General features: G+C 35.2%; 1 protein-coding gene across 1 annotated transcript; it reads right to left on the bottom strand.

The window, feature by feature from the left end:
• Positions 1–3,235: 3,235 nt before the first annotated feature.
• Positions 3,236–9,019, bottom strand: LOC124532767 (vacuolar protein sorting-associated protein 45). Its single transcript, XM_047107828.1, has 8 exons — positions 8,723–9,019; positions 8,206–8,404; positions 7,636–7,785; positions 6,970–7,229; positions 6,244–6,378; positions 5,155–5,295; positions 4,098–4,481; positions 3,236–3,653 (listed from the first exon to the last, which is right to left on the bottom strand). Exons 1-8 carry the CDS (start codon positions 8,813–8,815, stop codon positions 3,312–3,314), a joined length of 1,704 nt encoding a protein of 567 aa, XP_046963784.1. The 5' UTR covers positions 8,816–9,019; the 3' UTR covers positions 3,236–3,311.
• Between the last annotated feature and the right edge of the window lie 537 nt (positions 9,020–9,556).

Below are 9,556 nucleotides of genomic sequence, written 5' to 3'. Positions count from 1 at the left end.
CAACAATACTCAATGAAACTAAACGATTGTTAGTTGCGCTCGTCGGAAACGGACCGTTTGAGTTTATTAGACATTCAATTTTGTATTATCAAACGTGTTAAATATAAATTAGAATGTACCTATAATAGACGTATACAACTATAATGATAAAAAATCGCGTGACGATAAATGTATAAATCTCTCCTAAGTCCATAGAATCTAAGGTTAATGTACATATGTATATATAAAGTATATTAAAAGGGAAATCCCTCGAGTCCTTTCCCGAAACGGTTTCTGTTCTATTCGTGTATGATTTGTGATGTAAAATACGAAAACGATAACTTGAAAAAAAATCACAAAAAAAAATGGAAAGGGCCTATGAGACCCCCTACCACGCAGTTGACGTGTTGATAGATAGATGAAACCTCAATCGAACAAGTGGTAGGGGTCGTACCTATATTATTAATGTTTTTTTTTTCACTTTTGTTTTTTTTTTATTAAATTTTATTATAGCGTGCGTGATCCACCGCGTATGTTTGTTGCTAGTGACGTGAGTGAGAGAAAATTCTAAGTGCGTCTGTTGTTTGTTGTACGCCATATAAGTAAATATGATATATTATATCGATATGATTTCGTGTCGCAACACTAGTTTGCGGAGAGGTCTTGTTTTGTGGTAGAATTAAGAGGATACTATAGAGGTACTATCAGAATTTAATTGAAAGATGTTTTCTTTTTTGGAAAAATAATTATATTCGAATCGTGGAGAGGTGTATTCACCGGTTCGATGCACGGTTGTGGATGTTATTTTGTATAACAGACAACTGATTTTTGTAATGTTAGGACGGGTTCACATTGAAGAAAAAGTATCAACGTTTTCCTCGACGGAAAAGCAATATTCTCGATTTCAATGTTCGTTCCAATTTTGAAGACATGTTTTTGATATATATGTATTTGTGGTATATTAAGAATTTATTAGTATTGTATCAAGGAACTCGATATAGTACAGTGTGAGCCCGTCATTACGATGACGTCAGAGTTACGACGCTTGTAACTTTACCATTACTGAACTATAGACTGACGAATCCTATGTATCTATGTATTTCATGTCGTTTTCATGTTTCAAAAAAAATAAGTTAAAGTTACAAGTAAACAACGATTCAGGTGCCACGTGCATTTTTAAACCGTGTATTAGTATTACTTTGCATTATGTATGATGTACTACACTGAAAATGTTTGTTTATATAATAATAATAGGACGGTGAAAATTCTACGGTAACGTTTTTTTATGAAAACATTAAATGGAAATTGTTACGTAACCTCCGTGCTTTCAAAGATGACGTAGCAATTATTTCAATATGGCGACTCGTAGCCAGTCGCGACCACTATTGACAGAACTCCCAGACCCTCGTAATGTCGCTGTAGCGTGAGACATTTCGAATACGATGTAAGATTCAATCGTAAGCCGAGCGCAATCGAGAAACAACTTTAATTTAATGACACTAGAGTATATTATATGTTGCCGATGAATAACGTATGATCAGCTTCTTTATGTTTTGTACCTGAAATATGGCACTTTTAATTGCATATGTAAATATTCGAACGTGCAGATTGTAAGTATATGAAGGCCAGCTGCGTGCGAGCCGCGAGTAGATGTACTATTGAATGCCTTATGGATGTGTGGAGGTCACCTGTCCCGCTGCCGGCCGAGCGGATCGTGTTAAGACTGAGGTTATGATGGAAGGTTTTATATGGAGCCTATGTATAAGGATGTATGATATGCTTGGCTTTGAAGAACAATTTTGTTTTGTTTAAGTGTGAAGCTTGTTCTGCGCCCCCGGGCGACTCTAGATAGTGCCAAGGCACCGTTTACTACTATGTTGAATGACGCGTACAGCTGTGTCGACGGATATTTTTCAATAAAAAAGATAAAAAAATGTGTTTTAAACACAACACTTGGGTGTTTCATTTGCTCTTCCTTTACTGTGTTTTGCATTTTTATGTTAGTTCATTTTCTATCGGTAATTTAATGTTTGGTTTACAATTTGAAAATTTCATTAAAATAATAATAACATTTTGATTTGTTTAAATAATTTAATCTTATTCATACTTATTACATTTTTAAATAATTAACATTACAATAAAATTAGTGATATAAATATATTGTTTAATAATATAAAAATAAATTAATCACAGAAATAGAATAAGAATTATAAATACTCTATGCCATGCAGGCGATGAATTCGACTCTTAATATACTAAAAAACCACAAAAAAAAAAAAAAAAAACAAAATTACATGAGATTTGTTTATTTACAAGAAATATTTTTGTAAACTAAATATTAAAACCTAAAAGGCATTTTTAAGCCGTGTGACTTCTACCTTAAATTTCATGGCTTACTAATATCGGCTTTGAATGCCAGTGGACAAATTTGTCATGTGATATTGTATCCTGTCAGGCTTCCAACCTGAAACCTCATGAAGTATAAAAGCTAATGTATATATAGTGAATACAAAATGGCCAATTATGCCATAGAGATTTCTAATAACTAAAATAAAAACATTTCTTATTTATTCCAATGGTGGACTTAAACTCTAAACGCAATTGGAATGAAAGTTTGTGATAGGATTTTATTTAAAATCTAAATTGAGAAAATAATTTAACATTACATTATGTTATAAGCAAAGACAATAATTACAAAATAATTTCAATCTTTACATAAAATGATGATATCACACCGAACAGTACAAATTATTTGATAAAATTTTTAATCTGTATTACCTACACTCGTGATTGAAAATCGAAGATTAATAGTAATAATTTCATTGAAATTGGTAGTTGCAAAGCATTCATTTTCGACTCAGTCCGACCGTTTCCACCGGTTTCAGTCAGACTATTATGAGCCGAGATGGCCCAGTGGTTCGAATGCGTACATCTTAACCGATGATTGCGGGTTCTTTCAACTCTTGTGTGCTATCTTTTGTGTTTATAATTCATCTCGTGCTCGACGTTGAAGGCAAACATCGTAAGGAAACCTGCATGTGTCTTATTTCAAGGAAATTCTGTCATATGTGAATGCACCAAGCCGCATTGCAGCAGCGGGTGAAATATGCTCATAACCTTATCAACTGAAGAGGCCTTAACCCAGCAATGGGAAAGTTACAGGCTCTTATTATATATTATTACTTGGTTTAAAAAGAAAGGGCTATTGTTACATAGGTGTTCCGCCATTTCTATTATAGGCTTTCAATCTATGTAATAAAAAAGTTATAATATTATATACTTTTTATAGCAATTAATTACATAGTATACAATTTGCCGAATCATTAAGACATTTATATGTTCCGAATATGTCTCGTATGCGTTCTATGCACACCTTGCATCGCATGCCTGATCTCCTCCAAGTACGACGCGGAGTTGTGTATGGTGGTACCACCGAGTACCACTCTGACGCCCGGGTACGCTTGATTAATTTGGTGAACACACAGAGACTCCTCGTAGGTGGCGCCTCCGACGATGAAAACGATGATGTCCTGCGGTCGTTTGCCCGAAGGCAGGTAGTCGCCCCCGACTACGGGGTACAGGTTCTCGCGCAGCTTTCCCTTAATCAGGTCCTCCAGCGTGTCCTTGAGGAGAGGCGTGTGTTGCGTGTATATGTTCTCGACGCCACTCAGGCCCTGTAATCAAAGAAAGACTGCTAAAACATCACTCTAGTAAAAAGTAAAGTAAAGTAACAGCCTGTAAATTCCCACTGCTGGGCTAAAGGCCTCCTCTCCCTTTGATTTTGGTTTTGGTTTGGATCATATTCCACCACGCTGTTCCAATGCGGGTTGGTGGAATACACATGTGGCAGAATTTCTATGAAATTTGTCACATACAGGTTTCCTCACGATGTTTTCCTTCACCGCTGAGCACGAGATGAATTATAAAGACAAATTAAGCACATGAATCAGCGGTGCTCGCCTGGGTTTGAACCCGCAATCATCGGTTAAGATGCACGCGTTCTAACCACTGGGCCATCTCAGTTCGTTCACTCTAGATCGATGACAAATTGAAACAACTAGATTTGTACAAGAATTCCCAAGTCACACGGGCCGATAGGGATAAAGACGAAGAAGCACCTTGAAGAGGCGCTTGGTGATTTTGGCGGCGTCCTGCAGGCCGAAGAGGTCGGACTGGCGGGCGTGCGCGCCGCCGTACTCCAGCGCCAGCACGGGCGGCGCGGCGTCCCCGCGCGCGCGCAGCGCCGCCACGAGCGCGCCCAGCGCGTTGCCCGCGTGGCGCTCGTAGCGCAGCGCGTACAGCGCCACGAGCCGCCACAGCTCGCCGGGCCGCACGGCCTCGTCGGCCAGCAGCGCCTGCAGCCGCTGCAGGTGGCCGGCGTGGTCGGACTGGCACACCAGCTCCTGCTCCAGCTCCGACACGCGCAGCAGCGAGCGCGCCGCCACGCGCGCCGACAGCTCGCCCACCACCGTCACGTGCTTCGTCACCGTGCCCGACATTTTCTGGACACATCGATTTGACAGTACAGTGGACATATCTTAAGTCGATAGAATGGAATTATATTAATAGAAAGCAGTCAAGAAGTTGACAATGACGATTCGGTTTAAGAGATATTAGTGGTAGCTTCACTTAATTGTTAATTGACGATTCAAAAGTGCTTGTAAAAGCCCATTTGAATAAAGTTTATTTTGATTTTGATTTTTTTTTTTTTATTATTACACAATAGGCTAATTGACTGATTTTTCAAATCCATTTTATATTATTTAGTACAGATTAAAGAACTCAGTAAAAGTTGTTTATTTTATTTATAGTACTGTATATATATGTATATGTATTACTGAAAAATATCAAATTAAAAATTCAATATTTAATTGAAGCCGCAATGGGGTCGGTGACGTCACTTGCCTGTATTGTAACCGTATATCCACGAGCGTTTCGAGTCACGTGACAAAGTTATAAAAAAAATTAAATAAATTATTTATGGCTTTCTGAATATATTCTTCATTATTTTTAACTTTCGTTAGTTTTTACCATTTTTAAACTCATAATATATACTGTTTACAGTTATTGACACTTTATTATTATGTCAAATAGCCTAAAGTGACACAAAGAAATAAAATTGAACGCAAATATCAAAAGTAACTCTTAAAACGTTAATATTCCCTCTTCTGTTACCTTAAACAATGGATATGTTTCAACAAAGTTCTTCATGTCTGCGATACTCTCCACCTTTTGATGACTCTTGGCCTTCTTCTGGAACTCGTCCATGAGAGACTTCATAGTTTGGCCGATCTCACCGAAATTGGAATACAAGTTCTGCAAACACCACAATCAGACCATGCATATTACTGTTTAGGAAACATGACTATTACAATATAGTACAATATTTGTATGTGGATCGTCTTGTTTTGTACAGTCGGGGTAAGAAGAGGTTCGTCACCTTAAGATCTATTTTGGTGTGCTCAGCATGAGCGATAATCTGCTTTACCGATTGAGAATAAGACACTGACAGACATATTTTGACAATTCAGTAGATGAAATTATATCTTATTTAAATTTGTAATGACTAATTACGCCATTGAAAAGGTTTTATGTTTATATAAAACTAGACGTAGTCCAAAGATGTTACATTATTTTGAACCAAGTTATCATACTATGTAAGTTTAATTTTATATTATTATAGTTATAGTAGCGGCACGCTATGATGGCCGTTTTGACGTTTGCCCGCTCATGAAGTTTCGTATTTAATAAATAATTACATCAAAGGTGCAAATTGTTGTTCTTTATTGTCAATAGTGACGTGCAGTTAGTCATTAAATTTATCGAATGTGATTTCTAAACTACAAATATTAGGGTACAGCGAAGATGACTTTTTTTGCGTAAACGTAAACGTGTACGTCACACTCTCACACTCGACCTCATAGTCGGTGTTATATTTGTGTTGACAGAAAATATTTTATTTATTTTATTTTATTTTATTTATCAACGTTTATTGTAGAAAATGATAATAGAAATAATATTAGTATTCAGATACTACTTGTAAAAAAAACAAAGATTTGAATATATTATATCGATAATAAATTTAAATTTCACATCACTTTTTTAATGTGTCAAAACGGCCATCGTATCTTGCCGCTAGTATAGTTATATAGTTTAGTGCTTTAGTTTCACAAGGTACTAAGACTTGATAAAGGAATGAATTTGAAAACCGACGAAGGTTTTCCTACTCTGACTATACATCAGTGAGATACAATAGAATCAGACCTTGGCGTAAAACTCGTCCTGCTCGGGCGCCAGCACCACCTCCCGGAAGTCTTTGGGCACGTCGGGCACGTCGGCCAGACTCACGCGGTTATTGTTGATAGTGAGCAATTCGTGCACCATCGCTTGATATGTCCACTGACAAACAACATGTAACAATAATAAGCTATTTGACTGGTTTTTAAAATCCATATATTATTTAGTAGAGGTTAAGGAACCCTTTAAAAGTTGATTTTTTCATTTCTAGTACATATTTGCCGAAAAATACAATATTAAAAATTCCATATTTAAATAACGCGCGAAAACGCAACTTGGACAATATGGCGCTGCAATGGGGTCGGTGACGTCACTTTGTTGTATTTTAATCTGTGGTACATATAGTAGAAAAGCAAAGTTTACAAGAAAGTGACTTCATCATAAGCCCGGCCGATCAGGAGCGTTTTGTGTCACGTGACAAACGTTTGAAAAAATACATTTTTATTTATTGATTTTTTAATAAATTAAGTATTATTTTCAAGTTTCGTTAGTAAATAACCATTTTTAAACTCATAATATACACTGATTACAATAATTCACAATTTATTTTCGCTTTGTTAAATAGCCTATTAACTCTGGATAATATCGTCAACTTGATAAAATCTTAAGACTTTAGAGAACCAATAAACAATTTCTTAAGGACAAGTAAAATACTGAATTGACTATACTCGTACACAATGAGTGGGCTTTTACCTGAGTTAACAACGGCGTCACGGGATCGTCTCGCCTATCCAGTATAAGCAGCTGCGGGGTTGGCAAGTCCCCGTTGAAAGGTATGTTGTTGTCCATGAGCACAGCCTCTCTTCTCACGAGATCACGAACGCGCTCCGCCAGCCGCGAGCAGGCCTCCGACCCGGCCTCATAGCGGATCACTGGCCGACGCTTTAGCGACAGCAACAAAGCCAGCAGCCCTTGTGAGCAGCGCTGTAAGTGCTGCTGATTCCAATTACGGCCTGAATAGAAAAGTAGACAATATAACCAGGACTTTGTTGGCTTAATTTGGACAAGTTTTCTCACATTTTACCTAATGTTTATGAGAAATATATTTAGTTTTGGAAGAAAGGCAGGCATCTAGCACTAGGACATTTAATGGCTTTTACTTCAATTACAATATTAAAAAATCTGTGGCTAGTCTGGGTATAGTCTTCTCACCAGTAAAAGTAGGGTTAAAGTTAAAGTATAGGTAGGCAGACACGAGCCTGGCATATGGCAGGTTGTGACCACGGCAAAAAAACCCATTCCTACCAAACTTGGAAACTATGATGTTATTGTGTTTGTAGCCAGTTTAGGCTCAAAATGTTACCAAATATAGCAATAGTGCTCTTATTTTATGTCTTTTTAAAGTTTTCTAATACATACCATGCAAACAGCCTACAATATTAAAGGAGAACAAGTGACGGTCCACGGCTAGATAATCAGCAAATGTCTCTTGGACCTCTCGGACTGCTTCCTGTTCATCACACTCGGCTAATGTCTTTATATCGGCCTTTGACACCACATTGCTGAAATCTGTTTGCCACAATCATTATTAAAATATGAAGCGAGTAACCTTAATTTTTTAAATCCAAAGCTGGAGTCTTACAACTCTAGTCCTAAAAGGTCCAACTACTAGTATTGTTGTTGTGTTATAAGTAATTATTTATTAACTAGTTAAATTTATTTGCATGACATCAAATAAAGTGAATTAAGAGAATGTCTCAGTACTACAAAGCCAGGGGAAATAAAAGATTATACCCTGAACGCTTAGGCATCTATTAAAACATGACCAATATTATTTCAAAAAATACATAATGATAGCGCCATTTAATCAACTACTAACACCCTCTAGTTCAAAATATAACAATTAACATATTTTAATAAGCTAAGCTATTAGACAAGAATAATTGTAAAAGAAATAGCATTATGAAACTAATCAAACTCAATACTTACAAATAAAGTAAACACCATATTTTGGACATCGTAATTCCCGTGACAGCAAGGCAATATTCTCTGATGTTGGTCTCAAGAAGACGATACATTTCATGTGTTTCAAATTATCCCACTTTGCCTGACTATCAATCCTTTCAAATAAATACACTTCCTTTTGTAATATTTCTGATTGACTGAAGACCATACTGACGATGCTGGTCTAAAAATAAAATGGCAGAGATATTTTAATAATGCTAGAAACAGGTATAATACTACTACTATGCTACTAATTATTTATCTCTTTGTGTGACTAAGCCCAACAAAATGACAATTATTACAGGCTTTGTATAATTTTTCTATAGTCAAACAAAACTGATCACAGCATACATATATACATATACATATATTCTCAAATAAATCATTTCCTATAAAAACAAATCAGCTGCATTGTAGGTGGTAATAAATAATTGCTATAATGCAACCTATGAATTTGTTACAAGAAGTTTGAAATAATCCCAGTTTATATTGAAGCACTTACTGTGTCTTTATCCATTAAGATTACTTTCATGCCTGGTCCACTTTCTTCGGTCATTTTAGTTATATACATTTTAACTGCCTGTATAACATTCATTTTTATTTTATTTATTTTTCACGTTTACACACTTAATCAAATTACTACATAAACACTTATGTTTGTATGTATATGGTAGGTAATTAAACTTTAAACCATTCCAAATACAATAACGTACAAAAATACTAAAAACTGAATTCAAATTTATCAAATAAAGTTGAATGGCATTATGTTATGTAGGCAATAATAAATTATCAATAAATTTTTAGGACATAAAATTCTGACTTTGACATATACATTTCGTTCAGTAATCTAATAAAAAAAAAACAATCGTATCATCTAATATTTTTTATATAAATTAGTCTTGTCCAATAAATCTGTACTATAAAAAGTAATGCTTTTATTACAAATTGAACAAATTAATAGTTGATGGAAAATTTAAATACCCATTAATATTAATACGTAATAGATCGCGGTTTCTTGATTAACTCTTGTTATTTATATTATATATTTAATTAATTACTTTCCATTTGTGTCGATCGACTCAGTGAGCTATTTAGTTGAGTAATTATATATTTCATTTTATTTAAATGATACTAGAAACGTTGTTTGTATTTCAGAATAGTACATAAGTTATAATATGTGTAAAAATATATTTTTTTATTAAAAATGTTTTTGGTGCAACTACATTAAAAAATATGATAATGATATATTTATATTAAATGAACGATAAAGTAAACAACTACAATATTATATATAATATACCTACAAGTCGAGTACAATACAAAAACATATTATCGT

Source organism: Vanessa cardui, chromosome 10 (assembly GCF_905220365.1).
Source record: "Vanessa cardui chromosome 10, ilVanCard2.1, whole genome shotgun sequence".
Classification (NCBI taxonomy): domain Eukaryota; kingdom Metazoa; phylum Arthropoda; class Insecta; order Lepidoptera; family Nymphalidae; genus Vanessa; species Vanessa cardui.
The sequence above is the reverse complement of the archived record's forward strand: the minus strand, read 5'-3'. Positions and strand labels throughout refer to the sequence as shown.

Coding starts and splice junctions, on each gene's coding strand:
- LOC124532767 (XM_047107828.1), bottom strand. CDS start 8,815: ATGAATGTTATACAGGCAGTTAAAATGTATATAACTAAAATGACCGAA. Junction 4,482..5,154: donor AAACATATCCATTGTTTAAG/GTAACAGAAGAG, acceptor CGATGTGTCCAG/AAAATGTCGGGCACGGTGAC. Junction 3,654..4,097: donor TCACCAAGCGCCTCTTCAAG/GTGCTTCTTCGT, acceptor CTTTGATTACAG/GGCCTGAGTGGCGTCGAGAA.